The sequence below is a fragment of the Dichomitus squalens genome (assembly GCF_000275845.1).
Source record: "Dichomitus squalens LYAD-421 SS1 unplaced genomic scaffold DICSQscaffold_1, whole genome shotgun sequence".
NCBI lineage: Eukaryota > Fungi > Basidiomycota > Agaricomycetes > Polyporales > Polyporaceae > Dichomitus > Dichomitus squalens.
In genome coordinates, this window is record NW_006766883.1 from 1,950,971 (window position 1) to 1,974,026 (window position 23,056).

The window sequence follows — 23,056 nt, forward strand, 5'->3', positions numbered from 1 at the left end:
TCCTCGCCGATGTGGTAATTCGACGTCCCGGCCGAGTCGACGGTAACGTCTAGACCACGCTCTTTTGCGACATGCTTGAGGACCGCCTCGCCCATCGGGGACCGGCAGATGTTTCCTAAACACACGACGAGAACCGAAACTTCCTGCGTGGTCATGGCAGCTAAGCGATGAAGACACAAGTTCGATGAGGCGCTGAGCACAGTGCAGGACGTTAGAATATTGCCATATCGAGCATGCGTAGTGTTCGCAAGATACCTTTCCCAGGAGGACTGCACACATTGCTTCAGGGTCAAGAGCTCTCACTTGTGGGTATAGTTTTCGAGAAAACAATGGTGACCGACTACATGTGTGCATGTGTGGATAAGAAAGAGTTGTATGCTTTAGAGAGTCATGACCCTAGCCGTCGTGTGACACGCTATAACCCAACTACACAGGAATGAACGGCGGAGCGAGCATGTATGAATAAGTCAGGGGAATGGGCATTACACCGGGTCGGTCTATGAAGTAAGAGCTAGGTAGGATGGGTGATAGCACGGTCAAGGATGAACAGCCAACACAGGCACCTCAAGTCGGGCTGTTGTTGTAGGTCGGGGTCTAGTCGCTGTAGTGGAGGAGGTATATACTACACCGCGCGGAAAAGTAAACAAAGTGAGGTAAGGCAGAGGGAACAAGTATTACACCAAGCAAAAGGGAGACAGAGGTGTTATTCACCACTTGATCCACTCGCCGTACATATTCGGGGTCTCCCCGCGAACGTACGCCTCGAACGTCCGCTTCAGGACCGTCGACCAGTCAAGATCCCGCTTGTCATCCGCCACGAGGTCCTCAGGAAACTCAGCCCGCTCAGTCTGTGTCTGAGCCTGGTTTGCACCCGCCTGGGCACGCGCTATCCTCTCGCCATTGATGAAGCGAGGTCCGAGGTCCGGCCAATTCCTAGTAGCATCGAAAGGCTGCCACCTATTTCACCATGTCGATAAGCATACTCTTCTCAGCCATCACGAAACAGGCATACCAAAAGTTGTGGAAGTGGTACGAATACGCGCCCTTGAAGAAGCCGTTGAAACCAAGCGCGTGCGGCGCTGCGCTCTTATCACGAGGAGTGAAGAAGAAATCACCGAATCTAATCAATGAATTTGATCAGTGCGTCACTCGACAAGACACCAACGATGATTGGTCGCCTACTCAGTGAAGTACGGCTGCGGCGGGCGCTCGCGTTGATAGTCCTCCGTGTTCAACCACGCCGAGTCGAACAGCGCGTCGGGTAGGCGCAGTAACAGTGGCTCGAGCGCAGCATCCTTCGTGTACCGCGACACCGTCATCGGATGGAAGTCGAGGCCGTTCTTGAGCGCGGTGCGGAACAAGAACGTGCCAAGCGCCGAGCCCCTGTTCAGCTTCAGGACCGCAGTGTTGTATCTCTCCAGACGCGACCACCGGTACGCGAACGCGCCCTTCCATCCCCAGAGCTCTTCCCAGTCGCGCAGGAGGATCGTGTCTGCGTCGAGGTAGATGCCCCCAAAACGGTGGCACAGGACGAACCGCGCCATATCCGATAGGATAACGGACAGGCGGTCGTACGACGAGGGCGACTTGGAGCCCACGCGGTTCACCTTGTCGTCGTCCTCCGTCGTCTTCGTGCCAGCCACCTGGGACGTGTTCGTTCCATCGCCGCTTTCGGACGACAAACTCTCCTTCTGCTGGGGCACCTTTTCCACGACACCGCCCGAATTGAACAGCATGTCCCGCATGTCGCGCCACTCATCCTTCAGCTCCGGTATGCCGTCCAGTTGCTCAGTCGTGTTCCACAGCTTGAACTGAATCACGTCCTTGAACCGCGGATGCAGGAACGGAGATGCCCAAGGGTTCGACTTCAGCTGTTCGAACATGTCACGCACCGCGGTCGGATTGGGGACAGACGCGGCAGGCCCAGGGTTGATCCATAGCCAGAACTTAGGCCGGCAGATGGTGGGATCGTCGTGCTCGGTGTCGAGGTGCAAACCGACGTTCTGAGTGTAGAGGAACGACAGCAGGGCGAGATAAGGCTTGTCCGTGAACGGGCCCGTCCAGAACATGTGGAACAGGTGCGGATTCTCGTCGCAGGATACCGGGCGGTCGTGATGCGGAATATACTTCGGCGGCGGGGGGAAGTGTACGTGCGGCTCCCAGTCAGCGTTGCGCTTCTTCGTGAAGCCTGCGTTCGGGTCGGCGAGGCCCTGGCTCTTGAGCGCGAGCGCGGGGTTCACCTGCGGGACGGTCTGCGAGCTGTTCTGGAGCTCGCCGTCCTCGACGTAGATATACTTCCATTCGTCCATTTTCCCTCTCCGCACGCGAGCACCATTGTCGAGCCCTCCGCCGAGCCGTAGCACCTCAAGACAATCCCGGACATACTGCGCTCATGTGTGAGCTACGGCATAATGCAACGAACGGTAGATTCAGCCCTACCTTGTTCTGAGAGAAGTCGCAGTGTTCCATGACCACGTCCATGTCCGCCACGCTGCCCGGTAACGGACGCGGGGGATACGCGACATTGGGGGGCTTGCTCTGGATGTCGAGATACACACGCTTAGCACCGATACCGATGGTGTTCGACACCGATGGTGGGCGGAAGCGAGAGGGGATGGTCGACGTCTTCCTGGGCGGCAGCGCAGGGTTGATGGGCGGAGCGGTCAGTCCAATGGTTTCCGGGACTATGATCCGGTCAGACCTGCAACGATAGCGCAATGAAGTACGTATAACAAGTACTCACTTTTGTGCGCGCTCGGGTAGTGTCCAGCAGCGACCTCCCACTCCCATATTCGCTGGAGATCCTCGCGTCTGTAAACGAGCGTCGGCGGCTCTTGGTACGCCGGCCAGTTCCTGTCCTCTGGCACGAAACGATCCCGCAGCGAGAACATCATCGCTATTGTGAACACGAACGCGAGGAAGCCTGCTGCGAGTATCAACCTGCCTCTCCTCCTGCCAAAGCGCGTGGTAGTGGTCTGGTGCAGCTTGGGAACGTTTGGCAGCATCAGGCGCAAGCGACGTGTGCGGACGCCCGGGATAGGTAGAGATATGGGGATGAGCCAGGACGAGGAGTAGTGATGACGCTGCCACTTTTCGCGCACGGCGGAGGAGTGCAAGGGGAGGCCGTTGGCTGTTCGCGCTTTTTCGGCATGACCGTTTCCGCGCTGCGGGAAGTATATGGAGGATGCCATGTCGGGGAGGTCCGGAGGCCCAGCGGCGCGAATGCTGGGGACTAGGAGAGCTATAGGCTAGTACGCCGTGGGGGTAGATGCGGAGAGACGGGGTGGAAGACGGGGTCGGACGAGCAAGCGTTGCAAGACGTGGACGAGCAGTGGTCGCTCGACTCTCCGCCTCTCTCGCATCTTGTGCCACGTGCGCTTCCCGTCCATATCTCGAGCCGCCCTCGTACAAACCCTCAACGTTGAACTCTGTTTGTCACTCTAACTCGACCACGGGTCGTACATGTACTGTCGACAATGCAGATTCTATGTGTGATTTTGCCCTGAGCTTTGCTACTATTATTACAGTGGTCATACATCTACTCTTTTCCCGCGCACGCTCCCTATCTAACTGGCGCCCAGAGGTTGCTGAGCCAAGTCGGCCGGGTCCGTCGGCACAGACAGGATGCGCAGCGTGTTCGTGTGTCCGAGGCCACCTTTCCAGCCCTGGACGGCCACGATGGTCGTACCTGTCTTGATGATGTTGAGCGCAAGCGCATTCCGGAGGCCGAACCTGATGCGATTATCGACCTGGAAGGGGTACATCCTTCAGTACAATGGCTCAGCACATAGACTATCGTAATCCTCCTTACGTCCGTTTGCCACTGGTGGGCCTCGATGCCACGCGGCTCGGGGTACCAGAAGGGATAGCACCCCCTGTGGAGGTGAATCTGGCGCGCCGTCTGTTGGTTGCGGGTAACTGCTCACAACGAACGTTAACATTGATTCATGTATCACCTGTCGCGAGACATACCAGTGATGATGGGGACCGAAGGCCGGTACTTCGAGATCAGACGTGCGGTGTTGCCACTGGTCGAAAGCACGACAATCGCGCTCGCGTTCTGCTCCGACGCCGCGGCAACAGCGGCCAACGCCACGGTCTCGACAGTCTCCGTGGGGCGAGACGTGATGTCACGCAGCTCGTCGTACAAGGCAGGGTAACAGATTGCATTCTCCGCGAGCAAGCAGGTCTCCGCCATCATGAGGACTGTTTGGGCGTATGAGTGCAGGCTGCACCACACCATAGAAACTGAGCTTACCAGACTGGATAGGGTACGAGCCCTTGGCAGTCTCACCAGAAAGCATGACGCAGTCTGCGCCGTCCATGACGGCGTTCGCAACATCGCTGACCTCTGCACGGGTGGGACGAGGGTTGTACTACAACCGAAGGAAATGAGCTGGCGCCTAACATACAGAAACCTTGAACCCACCGTCATGGACTCGAGCATCTGAGTGGCGACGATGACGGGCTTGCCGGCCTTGTTGCACTTGGCGATCATCATCTTCTGAGCGAGGAAGACCTGACTGGCAGGAATCTCAATACCAAGATCACCACGCGCCACCATGACACCGTCGGTCTCCTTGAGGATCTCGTCGAAGTTCGCGACACCTTGCTCGTTTTCGATCTTGACAATGATCTTGATGTTCGCGCCGTCGGGACCAAGCACACGGCGAATGTCGCGCACGTCCTCTGCGCGACGGATGAACGACGCGAAGATCATGTCAACGCCGTTTTTGACACCGAACTGGAGGTCAGCCTTGTCCTTCTCGGACAGAGCGGGAAGGTCGACGTCCGTCTTGGGCAAATTGACGCCCTTGCGAGAGCTGATGTTGCCGTTGTTGAGCGCACGGACGCGCACATTATCGCCCTCGACGGCGAGAACGAGAAGGGAGAGAATACCGTCGTCAACATAGACGAGCTTGCCCGGCGCAGTGACCTTGGGCAGGTTTTTCTGGACGCATACGAAATCAGCTTGGAGTATACGCTTCTTACTGGCTTGCATACTCACGTAGTCGACGTACATGACCTTGTCATCGCAGACATTCTTGTATTGGTCGTCTGTAGAAAGGAGGAACTCATGACCGGCCTTGATGGGCCACTGAAGTGATATTGAGTATCAGTAAGAAACAAGGTGTAGCCGAACGATGACATGGGTGCGAACTCACGTCGCGTTTGTCCCTCGTCAAACCAGTACGGATCTCCGGCCCTTTCTGCACAATTGGTCAGTCACCGTTGTCTTCGCGAGCGTAAGAGATACTCATACAGTGTCCAAGGCAATGGCAACAGGGCGGCCCTCAGGCTCAACTACGAGCCGATGAACATTCGTGTATGACACAATCCAAGTAGAAAGGACGTACGCGACACCATCTTCCTGGTGTTGTCGATAACGCTCTGGTGGTATTCGTACTCTCCATGGGAGAAGTTCATCCGAACTGGGATTCGCCACGGTTATACGCATACATAGATGAGAACACAGCAGCAGGCGGACACAGAACAAAAACACACCGATGTTCACACCCGCCCGGCGCAACTCCGCAAGCTTCTCGACTGTGTTAACATTCGGCCCTGCATTTCCGTAGCGGTCAGACATGAGATCGTGATGGACGTGACGCGTACAGCGCACCAATCGTCGCGATAATGGACGTCTATGTTCCGCGCACCGACCGAAAAGTCAGCTGCTGTGGCTGAAAACAAAAATCATGGGCAATCGCGCGCGACGGTACAGACCTTGCGGTGATATTTAGTCTCTTCCGTCGGCACCTGAGCCTTTGTGGGGTCGAGCGAGGCAGACCATTCGACGCGGGAGGTGATCGGATTGGCCATAGCGAGTAAACAGTGAGTCGGCGACGAGGACAGACCTGCTGGTGGTATGAGGAAGGGGCGAAAAGATCTGCGATGGGTTTTATCTACGCAGGGGGCGCGGAGCTAAAGGGGACGATGATGCGCCGATATAAATGTTTATCTCCTCGCACTGGGCCCGCGCTTCGCCACTGCGTTCTATTCGTGACCGCCATCTCTGTTCGTGACAGCCATCTCCGAGTCGTCCCCGAACTGCTCTAATCGCATTGGCCAAGACCTCGCACAGTCTCTGACGTCTTTATGAACGTGTCTGGCGGTCATAGGCGACGATCTCTACAATGCGCCGAGTCCGTCTACAAGTCAAGGTGGCCCGAGTCCCCGCTCCTATCGATGGCGCGGCCGGCTTGCCTCCGTGCCTGCCCCAGCGCGGCAACAAGGCTGGTGTGATATGTACGCTCCCCAAAGATCCCACTTGTAACACTCGATCGTACACCACATGTAGTCGGACGATAAGCCGACTTGCGTAAAGATGAGAGCATTGAATATCTTAACAGAAGGAGCAATGTGTCTGCATCGTGCCGTCGTGTTCACACACAGATACAACATCCTCCTTGGCATGGTCCACGACGCCGTCTTGGGCTTGGACATCGGTGAATTGGACTTGGGCTGAAGATTATAGTGGGACGACTATTGCACAATGGAACGGTCACGTGATAATCATGTAGAATACGTCAATGTCGTCTGTCCGTACCACTGGCAGCGAGTCCATATTGACACAGTCCGCAACATCGCAGATTGTGCTCGCCATCAGAAATATCCATAGTGCCGCGTAGGTTTACTCACCTCTAGATCTGGAGGTGTCTCTCCCGTAGTGTTAGACTCAGACGGCAACGCCTAGGCGAGCAAGAAATCTCAGCAATCAAGAGCAGCAATCATTCGTATGCGACTCACTGGTAACGCCTTATGCACATTTGGAGACCATGAATTGACCTTCTTCACAAACTGCTCACGACTGGTGGACAGGTAGGCAGCACCTTCAATGTCGGATTTGAAAGTCGAGGAAACCGTGGCTGCAGCTAGCGGTAACTTCATCCATGGAACCGTCATACGTAGAGGCTGGGAGGATGTTCGAGTACTACTCCTTCCATAGCCATAGCTCGTTAAAATGCTCGCACTAATCCTCTGCGCTACTCCGCCTGACTCGCGCAACCCAACGAGGACCACTATGAGTGTATAGGACACGCCCTACGAGCGTCGTGCATCAGTGACCGTACAAGCACCTAGTATGGGGCTTACGATAATAGGCGTCAGTGCATCGATGCAGAACATCTCCGGGTTGATGCCTGCAAGGAATGTAGCTAGGAGTAAGAGGAGAACAATGGTGTACAGCGCTGCAGACTGTATGAGGGCGACCAGGACACTCCGCTGCGCCTCCAGCGGGCCCCTGCCTTGTTTGGATGCCTTCCGATTTGACCAGTAAATGCATATGATGATCCATGCTGCAGATAAATGGAGAGGGTCAGTCACTGGGGTGCAGCTTTAATAACGTACTGACTTGTGGTGAATACGTTTGAAACTGTAGCAAGCAGAAGGAATGCTGCCAGCCACTGAGAACCGCTGTCGCTGAGACTTGGTACTCTCCAGCTTCCCCAGGGGAACACGAGGCATGAGATGTATCCAGTTGCTGCGGCAGTACACATTAGAATATATTGTCATGATGGATGAGAATATGCTCTCCACCTGCAGTTCCGAGCAAAAGAATGGTGGTGATGAGTAGTATGTAAGGGTTATAGTCTGACACAACGAAAGCCCGGTAAGCCTACGATATCCTGACCGTCATAAGCAAAATCAATGCCCAAGCAAGTCAACACGTACCATAACAGTGTCACCCAGGAGGGTTTGCGTTGTGTAAATGAATTGTTTAGCTATGTACGTGGGCTTCTGAGCATCGGTGAAGTAACCGAAGGCGCTTTTCACGCCATAATCGGTAACAAACGCATCGAACCCGCGCGCCACGTCGATGGTGAGGTGCTAAACTTGATCAACACCTGTGAGCACCTGCGGAAGGTATCCTAGACGTACTGCACCCGCCAGGAGTAACATGAAAGTAGCCACGCCGCAGAGAGAGAGGATGCTTCGAGTGGATTTCACGCGGATCTTAGGCAAGCTAACCCACAGCGCCATACTGTATAGCACAACGAAGATGCCGAAAAAGAGAGATTCGAAGAAGAAAGAAAAGAACTAGGGCAGGTGGCACATGGTCAATGGCAGAAACGATATAGATAAAGACATGACAACCATACCTGCGCTGCAGGGACGACCATGAAATCGGAGTGCGCCATAGTGGTAGCCAACCCGCAGCCACTACATCAACAGTGAACATCAGTCCAGCCGAGCCCAGAGTCGAGTGTGAAGAGGAAGACGCACCAAGTGGGTGTTAAAGTCGAGATTCTGCACCTCCCAGCGAATCTATTAATGCCCGACTGATTGTGCCCACACCAGTGCAGTCGGTGAGAAGGGCTCATTACGGCGCATTGCCGTTGTCTATGCTTCCCCACTACCTGTGCAAGTTCGCAGTCAGCAACGACGCCGAAAACGCGCGGATGTAGAGAGAAGGTGCTGTGTATGAGCTGATTCAACAAAGAGAAGCGTCGGTGTGGACACAACTGTATCGGACATATCGAGAAAACAGCAAGATCCTTTTCAACGCACAACAAGCATGCAACCGTCACGTCCAGACGTAGCCACCACAGCATAGAGATGGCTGTCAATACGCCATCTCCAGTGTTTATGAAAATGGGAAGGCCAGATGCCATACCGCTACGTCGGAACTTCTCGAGCCTCGACCAAAATCATCCGCGTGTGCAGACTCCTGGGTCAGACCTGAGACAATATAAGAGACTAGAACGAGAGTTACGTGTTGACAATCTGCCAATGGGAGCAGATGAGGAACGATTTCATCGGTTTCGATGCCGGTCAATACCGGCTCCTGCACAGCTTGGCCATCTGGCGCGCGGCTCTTTTTGGTGGCATATACCTCTGTCAGACATCTACACCAGCTAGTATGTTAATCGTTGGGACCTTCATACCCAAATTTGCACCCTCTCCTGCACAAAAGGCTGTATTTCATTGCCTCAAACCGCCTCGACTATTGGTCAGACGGTCTGGGTGTCCCAAGCAGAACTTCAAGATCTCCACACTATAGTCTTCCATCAGTGCGTTCTCCGATTGCACCTGGTGCAAACTGGAGAGGCTACTGGAACCTGGGTAATTGCCGGGATATCTGAGTTGAGTATTTGCCTTATTCACACTGAGAATGTCGATAGTACCCTCATGACAACTCACCTCAGTGAGGTTACATTTGGCCTGGCATCCCTGAATGCTTCCCGCTTCACTGAATGAAGGTCGACCCGGTAGGTGAATATCAGAGGTACATCTTGGTAGCTAATCGGCTTTCTGTGACAGTACGTTGGCGGCTTTGTGCGATGTCACTCGCGCTGCGACTTCGCGCTACAAGCGCCTCGCAACTAATCCGCCATGTTGGCACACACCACAAACCCCGCCGCGTCCTTGTGACAGTCCTCTCTACTGCGAAGAGTGTAACCCATGCGGCCAATTGCCTCGTTATCTGGCAATGGGAGACACACACTTCATTTGCCGAAGACTGTGCGCAGTTATGCGTGCAGACTGCGCGCGGCGCCAGTAAGCTGCGGACTACACCAAGTCCCATCGATTTGCGCTGAACTCATCAACCCCTTACAGTATTGCGACACTAAACCAGGCCTCGTACAAGCCATCAAGTTCGACGTAAATTGCTGCGCCGGATGCGAGTTTTGACGAAATTGGATTGGGCTCCCGGTCTCCAAACTTCGACCTTCTCCCGCAGTCAACTGCCAGAGGACCAGGCGCTCCTCATAAATTTCGCCATGTCCTGTTGGACTCTCCCCATCGTACTGCTTCTCCCTCAGTGCTTTGGTGGCCTGGTCATTGGTCTCCATCCCGTGAAGCTGCGATCGTATCCTGTCTTTACTCGTACTTCAGCCCCTCGTGTTCACGATGCTCCCTTCGACGCCTTTCCCTAGTGCTAATGCAACCATGGCATACATGAGTATGAACAACTCTTGTCATCTTTGCACAGGCTGACCCAACGCTATTTGTGTATCTGTGCTCGGTCGCGGATAAGCTGAGAATGGGCCACCCGCGAGCACCGGAAGACCTCGCCCGGTACCTGCCTCCGCCTCCAAAGTCGTCAGTCCTGTCGCTGTCAGTATCTCAATAACCTTGGTACTGTCGATCTTCGTGTGGCGATTCGTCGTCTGCATCCGACGCGGACGACGGGAGAGGTCTCCCGGTCTCCTTGCCAGCTTGGGTCTTGTACCGAGACCTCGACTTTACGAGCCACTGCTGGTGCCTCCACGCTTCGTATCAGGTGTGAACGGGGGATGGGGGAGCCTGATGGTCAGCTACATCTTGTGTCTTGGACGTTTTTCAGGCTGACCGATAGACAGCCATTGACGATGAGCTATCTCCCCGTCGACGATCTGCCTACCACTTCGCAGTCTTCAAGGCGGCGTTTTGAACGGAGAAGGGACGTGGGTGTCAGCCGGCGTGCGCAAGTCATGGTCTTGGTCGCATTGCCTACGGCGCAGAATGCACGGACGGGCCCTCCTGCGTCGTGTATTGGGGTCGTCGATGTTCGATGTTCGTAATTACAGCGTCCTCGCCTACCAGCAGAACCTCCTGACATGCAATATAATTTTGTTAGATGACTCTCATGGAGCTTTCTAGAGAATATGAATCGTACGGTATCATTGTGTCGCAGGGAACGTTCAGATCGGTAGACTTGGGTGCTCTGTATCACCCGTCTCCATATTTGTTGTCGGTCCATCATGATTTCTGCTTGCACCGGCAGCCTGCCTAGAGGGTATTGGTGCGGCCAACGTATCATTCGTATTGCACATATCACGAGCTGACGAGGTATTTACGTATGCTTTTACCTGTATTTATAAACGGATCGTGGTAGGTCCTCAGGCCTCACCATGGGCCTGGCGCCCCCGGAAAACCCCCGGTTCGACAAGGCAAAAAGCGCGTTCAACGGTCGCACCGTGGAAATGGGATCTCACCGTTGAATATCACCCGTCAGTTATCCGCGGCGGCAACGTGTTTTTACATCCGTAGAGATTTACCACCTGAGACGCCAAGCTGAACGGGGTTATTCCACGGTTGCTCTCGGTATCCGCAAACAATCCTGCATGTGCCGGCCCTAAACATGGGCGCCAAATGCCAGTCGCCCTGATTCTGACCATTCTCTCGTCTGCATCGACATTCTCCTGTTGCTTGTGACATCTGACTTTCATGGAACTATCTTAGGGTGCGTTGGGTGCATGACTGCTGTCGTGTCTACATTTCTTGGTCCCCTTTATCACCGTTCCTGGGGTGTCCATACAGTACCAGAGTCGTCGGGCAGAGCCCAGTGATGGACGGTCGGCATAAGGTAAGTCGCAATCTTCAGAGTTGTGAGTTTCTCAGGTAAGTCCAGCTATGTTGTTTGGCCATTCTGGCAAAGATATCGATCAGGTAAGTCACTCTTCTCAAATATCTGCATTCTCCCCGGTGAGTATTTGCTGCTCTTCCCTGAATATCTGACTCCGTCTACCCAAACTCCCATATGTGTCCTTAGTGTTGGCATGGATGTACTGCAGGAGTGGCAAGGGTCAAAAGGACGTGGTCGTTGAGAGTACCAGAGGGTCTCGAGCTTGCATAGTTTATATCAATATCCCTACCTGCACTATGTACTCAGCATGCCGTAATGCGACTGTAACGCTGCAATCTGCAGCGTGTTTAGCTACACTATTGTACTGCATCATAAGTGATTCCCTATTGATATCCAGCTGGCGCAAGCGAGGATCCGGCACCCGGAAACCGTGCAAATTCCCATGTTTTACAGATGTAAATCCCACCCTTCCAACCCGCTGTCTAACCGAGGTTTTTCGCCTGTCTGAGACCACACCAGATTGACCGTGGAAAGCCGTCATCTTGACGCGCTTTTTGCTCGTCCATAAACCGGTGTTCACTCAGGGTGTTCTGCTCCATTTCCTTGGCCGGACCGCACTATTTCCTCGGTTTTCTCCTGTGGGTTTTGCACAGTCCCGGGCGCCATAGTGCCTAAGGCTACATCACTCTTCGGTGCGTAGATCCATACAACTTTCCACACCACCAGAGAATTGGGCAAAGGCAAAAATGGTCTATTCATTATATACCTACTAGACTAGCACTTCGTTGTCTGCTCAGCAGGACCTCCGATGGAGTTGTAAGGTGTACAAAGGGGTAATTCAGAGCAGATGCAGATGAAGCAGTGTGGCTGCTAGCTAGCGCTATTTCAAGACGTCATCGCAGCTGACATATGATTCGCCCATTTTGAGTCCCTCAAGATGCTACTTCGACGTGTACACTAGTGTTGAGAAGGACTAGATAGCTACTGTGGTATAGATCAACTTATGCAATTCGCATGCAACCTCAATGAGACACGCAGGCGGACTATGTATTACGGTACCAATAAGGAGTGGATCACTATGGATCGGGGAAGTGGATCTTGATGGGAAGGTAGCGACAGCACGTGTTGGATCGATGAGGATATAGCACCAGCCATATCGCTCGCGCATGCTTCCTCCCTACTCCTCATCATCTCTGCTCACCGCCTAACGACCCCTCAGGACCACCATGGATGAAGAGTACGATGTATGCCATTTCCCGCACTCATACAAATTGGCTACCATAACCGACTGCGTTAATAGGTAATCGTTCTCGGTACCGGCTTGACCGAATGTATTCTGTCTGGTCTCCTGTCTGTTGAGGGCAAGAAGGTCCTCCACATGGACCGCAATGACTACTACGGCGGCGACAGTGCTTCCCTGAACCTCACTCAGGTTAGCTTCAACGTCAGATCCCTCTGGCATCGGCTCATCTGAATGCATGATCTGCATGTATAGCTCTACCGCAAGTTCCGTGATGGCGCCTCTCCTCCCCAGGACCTCGGTCGCGACCGCGACTATGCGGTTGACCTCATCCCTAAATTCATTATCGCGTCCGGCGAGCTCACCCGCATCCTGGTCCATACCGATGTGACACGTTACCTCGAGTTCAAGCAGATCGCGGGCAGCTTCGTTTACCGCGATGGCAAGATCAGCAAGGTCCCCAGTACGGAGATGGAGGCGGTCAAGAGCCCGCTCATGGGTCTCTTTGAGAAGCGGAGGGCAAAGAAATTTTTTGAATTCCTCCAGACCTGGAAGGATGAAGATCCGGCGACTCATCAGGGTAAGTCGTTTTGACGACATCTGCCGCCCAGCTTCGTTGAGCAAAAGGGTCGCAGGCATCGATTTGGACAAGGACACCATGTCTACCGTCTATGAGAAGTTCGGCCTCGAACCTGGAACCCAAGATTTCATTGGTCATGCCATGGCGCTCTACCTTGACGACGAGTAAGCAACTCGCCTTGTCGTGTGTGCATTCATTGATCTTTGTGCAGCTACAAGAAGAAGCCTGCACGGCCAACCTACGAGCGTATCGTCCTCTACACCTCTTCTATGGCTCGCTATGGAAAATCACCGTACATCTACCCCCTCTATGGTCTCGGCGAGCTTCCCCAGGCGTTCGCCCGTCTGAGTGCCATTTACGGCGGTACATACATGCTCGACAAGCCCATCGACGAGATCGTCACAGACGCCGATGGCAAGTTCGTCGGCGTCCGCTCCGGCAACGAGACTGTCAAGGCCAAGCAGGTCGTTGGTGACCCCAGCTACTTCGGTGCCGGTAAGGCCCAGGAAGGCGGGAAGGTCCGCGTCATCGAGGAGGGCAAGGTTGTTCGTGCGATCTGCTTCCTCAAGCACCCTATCCCCGGCACAGACGACGCGGACTCCGCACAGATTATCATTCCCCAGAACCAGGTTGGCCGCCGCAACGACATCTACGTCGCGTTGGTGTCTTCCACCCACAATGTCTGCGCAAAGGACGTCTACGTCGCGATTGTCTCTACTGTTGTCGAGACCGACCGGCCCGAGCAGGAGATCCAGCCCGGTCTTGCGCTCCTCGGCCCCATCCACGAGAAGTTTGTTTCGGTTTCCTCGTTGTATACCCCTACATCTACGGGCGAGACGGACAACATCTTCATCACCCGCTCGTACGACGCGACCTCCCATTTCGAGACCGTCGTTGACGATGTGCACGACGTCTGGAAGAGGATCTTCGGTGGCAAGGAGCTCGTGCTTAAGAAGCGCGACGTTCAAGTCGAGGCTTAGATAATCTATCTCTGCCCTGTTGAAGGTATTCGATTACGTCTTTACGCATATTCATGCTGGTGTTGGTTTGGTCGCCGTTTACGTCCAATTCATGTATAGGAAGTAGGAAGACACATTTCATCACTGTACTTGTCACAGGAAAACATTCATCGCATGTTCGAGCGGTCTCCGCGTGAGCCTGACACAAACTCGTGTACGAATCATACGCAAAAACCCGAGGAGGGTATCAGAAGAATGCATTCATGTCGAACTCGGGTACACTGACATCCTGCTTGGCGGATTTCATGAGGCTGCCGATGCCCGCTTTGCGCGCAACGAGGTCGCCTTCCTCCTTGAACTCCTCCCTGGTGATCGGCAGAGGTGATTTGTCCCGAGTCGGTGACCCTGTTGGCGATGCTCTCCGTGTCGTAGGCGCAGTTGTGACGTCAATATCGATGAGGATGGATGACTTGTTACGCAACGCAGGCTCGAGCGCAAAGCGCGTGGAGATGGGGCTCGGTGGGTGAAGGGCTCGGCTGTCCCTGACCACTGTCGATGGTCTCTCAAATGACCATGTTCGTACGAGATCCAGCGCGAGCGCATGACAACCTATGACACATGTCAACGCCGCGCTATACCCATGAGAATAACGAAGCATACCCATTCTGCAGAAAACGCGTGCGATCTGCAAGACAAAATTGAATTCGGTGCGACCAGAGATCTCGCTGGTGCCCTGCGCGGTCTGTAGCGTTTTCGACTTCAGCTGCGAAAAGAGCAAGGCCAAACTTGGGTCGTCGTAGTGAGGGTCGCCGATCTCGGGGATGTTAGCATCCACAGCAGATGCTACGTCCTCCAGTGGATTCTGTGATCCTTGATGAGCACAGGACATCAGATCGAGTGAGTATAGATGGGAACTTACCACCAAAATCCGAACGGCGAGATCACGTCGGCGAAGCAGCCAGCATGCCCAACTCGCTAACCATCTATTTCCATCTTTGAAGGCCAACGGGATGACAGTTCCGGTCAAGATGTCTTGTAGGATGGGGCCGTCATCGCCCTCTACCACCCGAGCAAGTGCGACTGCCAGCTGCCAATCCCTGACGTTCTTCAAGAGCACGCTCACGGCATCCTTAAGGCTACCGCCTAGAAGGAAGAAGGCCGCAGCATATTCTGCATGCATGTCAGATCGACAATTGAATCATACTGCGGAGGGTGGAACAGTCGTACCGAAACGGCGCTTGCTCAGCAATGCGAACGCGTTCTTCTGCGCCGCAGTGCGCCAACGAGGCTCATTGAAGTCGTTGTTGAGGAACTTGAGCATCACTTGCTGTTCTTTGTGCCACGCCGCCTGCCGCCAGAGCCCATGCACAAGCTTGACTTTGCCGAGCGCGAAGTAGAACAAGCTACATGCCGTAGGGTCGCGGTTGTCTCCGGCCATGTACTCGTTGCGAGCTATTACTTCTAGGTGTGCTCGCTACCCAAACGTATACTGTTGGCTGCAGCGGACGAACCAAATATAAATAAGAGTACTGACCATGGCGTCTCGAGATTGCATCCAGACGAACACGCCTAGCGCCCGTGCATCTGCCCAACTCATCTTGCCGTGACTGCACGCGGCCACGGATGTCGAGAGAAGCAGCTCCTGGCTCTCGCTGTGAAACGCCCAAATCATGTCCCGATACCGTAGCCGCTCGCGTCGTTCTAGACGCAAACCCGATGCTATAGCACTAGTGCCATTGGCCGTAGACGTTGGAGTGCTCGGTTCCGAGGCACGACGATTCAGTATGTAAAAGTTGCGCATGGAGATGAGGTACCGAAGTCCATTCGGGTCGAGTGCGCGGCGCTGTTGGTCGATCTTCACAAGACCGTTAGCGGTGAGGTCCCTAGGACGAAGGACGGGCAGTCAACGTACTTCCAGCGTTGTCTGGATAAGGATAAGCAAAGACGCATGCTCCTTCGGGGTAAGATGAGGGATCGGTTTCTCCTCCAAGCGATCGAGCAGCTTCTGAATGGCTGGCGGGGAGAAGGGGTCCTCGTCGGGGCTGTATGGCAAAGCGGAATCAACAGACGATCGCCGTTACGAACACAGAAACGTACTCATCCCTACTATCCAGAGTGTCGAACAGTAAAGAGTGCTGCGGCTTGCGCGGCCCTTTGACCTAAACAATCCTTTCGTCAGCTTCTCCTTCATGCATTTTCGAGGTGGAACTGACCGGTCGAGCCGTCTCATGCTCAGTCCGGAAGTATTCTTCAATCGGAAGGTTCTCCCATTCATGTATGCTCTTGCCGGACTCGACGTTGTGAGAGAGGTTGATGACGACCTTCTTCACCAGTTCGATTTTGCCTGCCATACCGCCTCAGCAATAGCTGCGCCACGGAAGCAGCGCACATACCCCAAAGCAGGCATTGTAGAATCATCTGCGGGTTCCAGTCATCCAGCGGTCCGTTCAGCCTCGCGACATGCTCGAACAAGCTCTCTTTCTCCGATTCGATAGGGCCAACTTGACCCTTCTGGCCGTACATGAATTGGAGATGTCCTGCACCGACCAGCAGCGTTCCTCGAGCCAGCCAGATAGAGTCACTGATCGGATGAGGGATCATACTATGCGGACAAAGTCAGCACACTCCCTTCCCAGAATACAGAAAACTGCACGCCTTCCTATGTCAATCCTCCAACACACGCCCCATCCCGGAGTCTCGTCGAAGTACGTTGCGCGTTGCTGGCATAGCAGCTCGACCCTATGAGCGAAACCGACGGCGAGGATAGACTGATTATCCGGCGTCGCTGTCCAGTCTAGATCATTCACAGGGTCCGATAAACTGCGGAAGGGGGTTCGATAGCAATATCTCCGGATGATAGAAGCAGACTTACCTAAAGACTTGACGGTACTCGAGTCCGAGGGAGAACTCCGATACCTTGGAGTCCCAGATGGTCAGCTCCTCCCCTTCAGGGCCGGGAACGACTGCATCGGGGCGATAGTATTAGCTGCAGAGCTGGGCTCGAACGTAAAGCGTTGAGCGGCACGCACCGAGACAGGACTTCTTCGCGGAGCTACAGCGTGCCCGCGTGATGCCTTTCCTGCCCGTTCGCACCTTCCCCGTACACTTCCACGCCGCTCCCGCTGCAGCGCCATTTGCAGCCAAGGCAACTCCGTTGACCGCCGGCACCAACAAGTCGTTCTCGGGAGCCCAAAACGCGAGCTCTCCCTCTTCAGATATGCTCAGCAGCACGCCGTGCCGCTCTCCGGCGCGGGTGTCTGAAGGCAATTGTCCGACCCAAGACATTGGATCGACAGGGAGAATCATCTTTGACGGCGTAGAGAACGGTAAGGAAAGCTCGGAGAACAGTGTCAAAGAAGGTGCCGTGGTGGATAGAGTGGCGGAAACGAGGAGGATTGTCTGGGAAGCGGTGACCCCTACCAGAGTGCGCACCGGCTGCGAGTGGGGAGCCGAGAGCACGAACAACAGACTCAATGAAGGGACGGCGAGGGAGACGGGCGGAGACGTGTGGAGAATGACAAGGCCGGTCTCGGAGGAGTACGTGGCAAAGTAGCGACCTGCACATATCAGTTGATGTGAGCGATGGGCATATTACAGGGTTGACAACAGCACGGACCGGCATCGATGACGACAAAATGGTCCACATGTCCAGTCTCTTCGGCGGACCATTTTCCCGTTTTCACCAAGCTCCTGGTCTTGGCCCAGTCGTAAGCCCAGACTTCCCCGCACCCGTCTGCGCATATCAAACCGACGCCCTCGCCGTTTGGTGTCCTCACATAGCGCACGATCTCCGCTCGAGGATCCTCCGTGACTGAACCGTCCGCATGCGAGTGCTCTGCCCCGGATGCCACTTTCCTTAGACCCTCTGCTCGAGCATCAAAGAAGAGAAGCACTGAGAGCTCGTAGGATGCGAGAGGTGGAGAGGTGACAAGTGTGAGTATCCCCTTTGCGGGGTTCGGCACAACGTAGAGATGCCCAGGAGGTCCAGGTAGTATTCCTGGAGCCGTTTGGAGGAGGGTGAACTGATTCAGGAGCGTGGGTGGTCGACGGTCGATGTTCTGCCCTTTGAATGAGGACGCATACAATCAGTCATCAAGAAGTAGCATGACGCACCGCGACGCCCTGCACGACCATCGAACCATCGCCTAGCACACGAAGGAAGATGTCCCATCCCTCTTCTGCAATTTCCCGTATCCGTCGTCGTCGTGCGTCCTCTTCTGCGGTCACGGGGTCGGAGAGTACCGACTTGAGTGCGGCCCCCATGACTTCACGGTCCAGCCAGTAAATACCGGAGCTGCTCTGTTGTGACGCGATCGAGAAAGGTAATGAGGAGAATGTGTCGAGAGCGGCGTGAAGTTGAAGGTACTGAGGCGCATCTAAGACTGGCATGAATATTCGAAGCGTTGCGTCGGAAGTGACAGTATAGAGGATGGGGTCGTCTCTTCTAAGCGATGAGTCCTTCCCATACTTGCTTGTGAGACGAGAGAACGACTTGCCTACTAGAGGATGGGGAGTTGCGCCAATTGAGATCGGTTACGAGACGGGGGTGTGGAATAGCTTGGGTCTGGCGTCCAGTAGTCGTCAAATATACGCGGACTACATTTTCGTGCTGTGATGTGCCACTCGGTATCATCCCTCTGGGCTGTATGCAGAGTTCAGACTCACCATGGAGGTAGTCGACATGTACATTAGAGACGGCGAGAATCGCACACGGGATAAAGTAGGAACACTGTTCAATCGGTGATGAATGTACATACATCGCGGTGCGAAAGAATGTAGGGCATACGTGCACGACCACTTTAACGACCATGTGGGCAGGTCATTCTCTAGGATTAAGGTGTACACAGATAGACTAGATCGTGTGCCGACAGCGAGCAGACCTAGAGGGGTTGAGACGTAGGCAGGATAAAACGAGGAATACAATTACCAGATATGCAATCAAGCGCAGTGACTTGCTGGTCATCAGGAAGCTTAAGTGAAGAATGAACGCGCCAGTAATCGTTCTGAGGTCCTGACAAGGACCAGGCGACAACACGGTGGTCCAGGGACGCGACCACCTGCCGAAGGTGGGTCAGAGGGAAGCCTCCATAGTACTGGATCTGGCATACCAATTTCATGGTGTTCTCGACGGACAGACATCGCACCGATTGGTTGATATGACGGGTGGATGGGAAGACCTCCCAGAAGGCAAGAGCTCGAACGAAAGCTAGAGTGTGTGCATTGAAAATGGCGATGGAGTCTGCAAACGGATATAGCTACAGCAAGTGATCAACATGGGTGAAGCGTGGAGGCAGGCGGTGAGAAGACATGCCAGGAGAGTCTCGCGAGGCAGGTGGAGGAAGTGAAGGTTGGCAGGAGGGCAGCCAGTGTATGATTGTATGAGGTCGAGCATTATGGCGGGGGCAGCAGTAGAGTATGGAGGGGCTTGCGAAAGATGGAGATGCGTCTAGAGGGACGACGGGGGCTATGGGAGCATTCTAGCAGAAAGAAAGAATGGGCGGCGACCAGAGGGCTGAGAGCAGTCGAAGACGATGCCGTACCCGTCCTCTGAGGCGTCGTGCGCGACCATGGGCGCCCGAAACGGCACGTGGGGGGCACGCAGGACGTCATCTCGACCCCGGTCGCCGCAGTCGCCGCACAGTTCCCCTGCAGAGCCCGTCCGTTTCCGCGTCCTCTGCACTTCCTCTTGCCCTCCCCGCTCCCTTCTATCCCGCTCTACTCTCTCAGTCGCAGTCCACGTTCTGCTCCGAGTTGAACCCAGGCGCGACCCCTGCGATGCGGCCATGGTCGTGCATCCCCGTCGGCCTCCTCGCCTTTCTTCCCCTCACCGCCGCCGCAGCCCAGCTCCCTCTCACACTCACTCCCGAACCCATACCGACGATCGAGTCCTTTACAATCCTTGACGCACTCAATAATGACTCCGACTATCGCTCCCTCATAAAGCTCCTCCAGGTTTCGAAGCTCATCCCCACCCTTAACAAGCTTAATGAGGCCACCCTCTTTGCGCCCACCAACGGCGCCATTAGTCGCCATGCAGCTTCCAATTCGCTATGGCAGCATGCTCTGCGCGAAGACACTGCTGAACTGCACGACAATCTTCACCTCCGTCTTCGGCAGCAGCTCTTCTACCATCTTCTCAACTATACCCTCCCGCATCTACCTACCGAGCAGACGCCACAGCAACACAATACCTCGCTCTACCCCCGAGATACCACCGAGCCGCCTACCCGGGAGCCGCCTCCGAATCCGCCATGGATGCCCATACCGAACGGCACACTCGGGACGGATCCCCAGCGGCTTCGCTTGTCGGCTAGAGATTCGACTCTATGGGCCGGCGTGGATTCATTCGGGAACGGTGGTGCAAAGATAGTCAAGGACAGCGTCAATACATCCAATGGCCTACTTCTGGGCTTGGACGAGGTCTTAGAAATGCCTCCAGATTTAGGTAAGTTCATGCGTCGCATGGCATTGCTGCAGGACGAAAGCACTTCAAACGCTAACCGATACGTCTTCCCAGCGACCGTCATCTCTCGGCACCCCGGCCTCACGTACTTCCACAAGATTCTCACCCCCGAGCTGACCAACTTCCTCAATCATACGCCCACGCTCACTTTGTTCCTTCCCGTCGACGATGCTTGGAACGCGTTGGACCCCTTGGAGAGGTTATACTTGGAAAGCGAGTTTGCCTCCGACGACTTGACGCGCATCCTCAACATGCATGCAGTACTACTCGAGGACAGGACGGTCAAATGGTCGGACTCGTTCGAGTCTCAGGTCGAATGTACGTTGAACGCCGTGCGTGCCCGTGGCGGAAGCTAACGGCTCACCCAGTGCCGACCATCGACGGTCCTGCGCTTAAGATCGTGCCCACCGACAGTAAGATCAAGGTATCGGACGCTGAGATTGTGGAACGCGACATATACGCGTCGAATGGCGTTCTGCACACCGTTAATTCCCTTCTGCTCCCTCCCGACGCGCTCCAGCTTACGCCGGAGAAATATCTCCTGGCGCTCAACTGTACGGAATTCGTCTCCCTGATCCATTCAGTGGACCTGGGTCATATGATCAACGATATGGAGGCCACGTACACAATTCTTGCCCCCCGAGACGACGTGATCAAGATATTCGGACGCGACGAGTTGCCTCACCGCGGCAGTGAAGAACTGAAGCGCTTCCTTCAATATCACTTCATTCCCGGCAAGTGGTCCCCAAAGAAGTTCGAGAATGGGATGCTCGTGGAGACAGCGCTGGAAGAGGCTGGTCTGGCTGGCGGACGCCAGGTGATGAACGTGGAGGTTGACGAGAAGAAGGGCAGTCAGGCAAAGGCCATCAGGTTTGCCGGGGCCGGCGTCATGGGTGAACAAGGTGCGCTTTTGCAGCGCTCGTCGCGCTTCTCGCCGCGGATCCTGATCGTCGTTGGACTTTACGTTCAGTCGAACCCAACAACACCAACACGGTTATTTACTTCATCTCGCACCCGGTCACACCTCCCGCTGATGTGCTGGAGACGGCGTTGCCGAACCTCGAGTTCTCTTCCTTCATTGCTGCCATCTTCTCCACCAACCTCGGCGAAGAGCTGAAGACGACGCCCAAGACGACGCTCTTGTTGCCGCCCAATGGCGCATTCAAGCGCCTCGGATTGCTCGTTAGCAATCACTTGCTATCGTCATCCGCCAAGGCAGACTTGGAGCGCGTCATCCGGCACCACACGCTACTGGGCGTTGACTATGCCAATGCGCTTGTGAACGGCTCTACACGAACATTCAGGACACTGGAAGGCTCAGACGTAGCCGTTGACAGAGTCGGTGCGAATCGCACTGTCATCTTCACTCCGAGTGGCGGCTGGGAGGACATGCAGTCTGGGTTAGTGCCGAAGAACATGCTCACGGAGACTGGCGTCATCCACCAGGTCACGGACATCATGATCCCCCGCTCTGTCCAGCTCACCGTCGGGAAGCTCGTCAGGGCCGCGAAGGGCACGACGATGTCCACCATGCTCGTCAAGGCCGGTTTCGAGTGGGTGCTGAACGGTACCGCCCCGCCTGAAGGCTCCAAATGGGACGAGATGGGTCTGGGTGGATCGGGTTGGACGCTCCTCTGTCCGACCGACGACGCATTCAACAGCATTAACCTGACGGCGCTGTACTCGGACGAAGAGCGGCTCAAGGACATCGTCGCCCAACACCTCATTCCTACCCCGACTAATCCCACGTCGTCGCCCGCAGCAGGCATCATCGACACGTTCGTGAACAACCGCCCGCTCCCTCTCGACGACTCCGCGTCGTACACGACGCTGCACAGCTCCTCGTCCGCGTACGGGGACATCATCATTCGCGTGCTCGACGGAGGCAAGGAGCCAGCCACAGTCGTCGGCATCAAGGGTGCGCGCGGCAAGGACGGCGAGCAGGAATGGGCGCGCGTCGTCGCATGGGGCCGCTCGACGACCGGGAGCGGTACCGGGGGCGTCGTCGCGATCGACCGTCTGCTACTGCCGTACGCGCCTAGCTGGTACGTCGAGTACGGCGCGCCTGTCGGGGTAGGTGTCGGGGGCGTGATCTTGATCGGGCTGTTCTTCTTCGGCGTGCGGTGGGTGTGGAGACGAGACACGACCGAGGCGACGTACGAGCCCATCGGGGGCTTCGGTCCGGACGATGGGGAGGAATAGATTATGGTCAGATTCAGGTTCAGCGGTCGGATTGGATTGGATATATACGTAATCGCTCACTCCCATCCTAGCTAAGTGTCGTGGTTTTGCTGCGTTATAGACTCGAGAGATATGGAAGTAGGGAAGCGGTCATTACTCTAGGGGCCCTAATGTGTATGATGTATGTATGTTCGTTGGCTGTGTATCTGCTATCATGGGTAACACTTAACTTGCCTTCGACTAGTCTAGCTGAAGTATTAGTCGAAGTGCTTGCGCAGTTCGAATATGTGGACGTATTGATCGCCTTCCTGACGAGAGATCATCACATATAAGTACTCGC

At 55.0% G+C, this 23,056-nt stretch overlaps 6 protein-coding genes across 6 annotated transcripts; 2 read left to right on the plus strand and 4 right to left on the minus strand.

The window, feature by feature from the left end:
* Positions 1-307: 307 nt before the first annotated feature.
* DICSQDRAFT_96113 (uncharacterized protein) lies at positions 308-3,294 on the minus strand. The gene is made up of 5 exons (XM_007360438.1): positions 2,744-3,294; positions 2,440-2,684; positions 1,183-2,384; positions 1,013-1,120; positions 308-957 (listed from the first exon to the last, which is right to left on the minus strand). The coding sequence occupies exons 1-5, from the start codon at positions 3,189-3,191 to the stop codon at positions 708-710; spliced, it is 2,253 nt and encodes a 750-aa protein (XP_007360500.1). The 5' UTR covers positions 3,192-3,294; the 3' UTR covers positions 308-707.
* Positions 3,295-3,469: 175 nt separating this feature from the next.
* On the minus strand, positions 3,470-5,912 carry DICSQDRAFT_151427 (pyruvate kinase). The gene is made up of 12 exons (XM_007360439.1): positions 5,728-5,912; positions 5,624-5,645; positions 5,506-5,565; positions 5,358-5,432; positions 5,264-5,304; positions 5,166-5,210; positions 5,009-5,098; positions 4,430-4,951; positions 4,259-4,376; positions 3,973-4,206; positions 3,812-3,918; positions 3,470-3,749 (listed from the first exon to the last, which is right to left on the minus strand). The coding sequence occupies exons 1-12, from the start codon at positions 5,821-5,823 to the stop codon at positions 3,567-3,569; spliced, it is 1,593 nt and encodes a 530-aa protein (XP_007360501.1). The 5' UTR covers positions 5,824-5,912; the 3' UTR covers positions 3,470-3,566.
* A 1,586-nt stretch (positions 5,913-7,498) lies between these two features.
* On the minus strand, positions 7,499-8,141 carry DICSQDRAFT_164901 (uncharacterized protein; the record flags this gene model as incomplete). The annotated part of the gene is made up of 4 exons (XM_007360440.1): positions 7,499-7,618; positions 7,675-7,830; positions 7,882-8,040; positions 8,103-8,141. The coding sequence occupies 4 exons, from the start codon at positions 8,139-8,141 to the stop codon at positions 7,499-7,501; spliced, it is 474 nt and encodes a 157-aa protein (XP_007360502.1).
* A 1,714-nt stretch (positions 8,142-9,855) lies between these two features.
* On the plus strand, positions 9,856-10,508 carry DICSQDRAFT_142640 (uncharacterized protein; the record flags this gene model as incomplete). The annotated part of the gene is made up of 3 exons (XM_007360441.1): positions 9,856-9,907; positions 9,983-10,257; positions 10,308-10,508. The coding sequence occupies 3 exons, from the start codon at positions 9,856-9,858 to the stop codon at positions 10,506-10,508; spliced, it is 528 nt and encodes a 175-aa protein (XP_007360503.1).
* A 1,968-nt stretch (positions 10,509-12,476) lies between these two features.
* DICSQDRAFT_151429 (uncharacterized protein) lies at positions 12,477-19,464 on the minus strand (the record flags this gene model as incomplete). The annotated part of the gene is made up of 24 exons (XM_007360442.1): positions 12,477-12,537; positions 12,594-12,725; positions 12,789-13,113; positions 13,169-13,277; positions 13,325-14,681; positions 14,733-14,934; positions 14,992-15,242; positions 15,300-15,546; positions 15,607-15,927; positions 15,985-16,114; positions 16,170-16,231; positions 16,286-16,416; positions 16,466-16,674; positions 16,728-16,892; positions 16,945-17,035; positions 17,102-17,629; positions 17,689-18,130; positions 18,186-18,513; positions 18,569-18,681; positions 18,738-18,801; positions 18,859-18,952; positions 19,000-19,129; positions 19,181-19,327; positions 19,384-19,464. The coding sequence occupies 20 exons, from the start codon at positions 19,462-19,464 to the stop codon at positions 14,320-14,322; spliced, it is 4,098 nt and encodes a 1,365-aa protein (XP_007360504.1). The 3' UTR covers positions 12,477-12,537; positions 12,594-12,725; positions 12,789-13,113; positions 13,169-13,277; positions 13,325-14,319.
* A 315-nt stretch (positions 19,465-19,779) lies between these two features.
* On the plus strand, positions 19,780-23,017 carry DICSQDRAFT_151430 (FAS1 domain-containing protein). The gene is made up of 4 exons (XM_007360443.1): positions 19,780-20,517; positions 20,590-20,853; positions 20,904-21,437; positions 21,506-23,017. The coding sequence occupies exons 1-4, from the start codon at positions 19,848-19,850 to the stop codon at positions 22,735-22,737; spliced, it is 2,700 nt and encodes an 899-aa protein (XP_007360505.1). The 5' UTR covers positions 19,780-19,847; the 3' UTR covers positions 22,738-23,017.
* Positions 23,018-23,056: the final 39 nt, after the last annotated feature.

What these genes read in the sequence shown, in the direction of transcription:
- DICSQDRAFT_151427 (XM_007360439.1), bottom strand. Translation starts at nt 5,823, where the DNA reads ATGGCCAATCCGATCACCTCCCGCGTCGAATGGTCTGCCTCGCTCGAC. An exon ending in TGACGAGGGACAAACGCGAC is followed by an intron (nt 5,099 to 5,165) that starts GTGAGTTCGCAC and finishes ATATCACTTCAG; the next exon opens with TGGCCCATCAAGGCCGGTCA. An exon ending in AGGTCATGTACGTCGACTAC is followed by an intron (nt 4,952 to 5,008) that starts GTGAGTATGCAA and finishes GTATGCGTCCAG; the next exon opens with AAAAACCTGCCCAAGGTCAC.
- DICSQDRAFT_96113 (XM_007360438.1), bottom strand. Translation starts at nt 3,191, where the DNA reads ATGGCATCCTCCATATACTTCCCGCAGCGCGGAAACGGTCATGCCGAA. An exon ending in CTACCCGAGCGCGCACAAAA is followed by an intron (nt 2,685 to 2,743) that starts GTGAGTACTTGT and finishes ACCGGATCATAG; the next exon opens with TCCCGGAAACCATTGGACTG. An exon ending in CCGCAGCCGTACTTCACTGA is followed by an intron (nt 1,121 to 1,182) that starts GTAGGCGACCAA and finishes TTCATTGATTAG; the next exon opens with ATTCGGTGATTTCTTCTTCA.
- DICSQDRAFT_151430 (XM_007360443.1), top strand. Translation starts at nt 19,848, where the DNA reads ATGCGGCCATGGTCGTGCATCCCCGTCGGCCTCCTCGCCTTTCTTCCC. An exon ending in AGAAATGCCTCCAGATTTAG is followed by an intron (nt 20,518 to 20,589) that starts GTAAGTTCATGC and finishes ACGTCTTCCCAG; the next exon opens with CGACCGTCATCTCTCGGCAC. An exon ending in GTTCGAGTCTCAGGTCGAAT is followed by an intron (nt 20,854 to 20,903) that starts GTACGTTGAACG and finishes CGGCTCACCCAG; the next exon opens with TGCCGACCATCGACGGTCCT.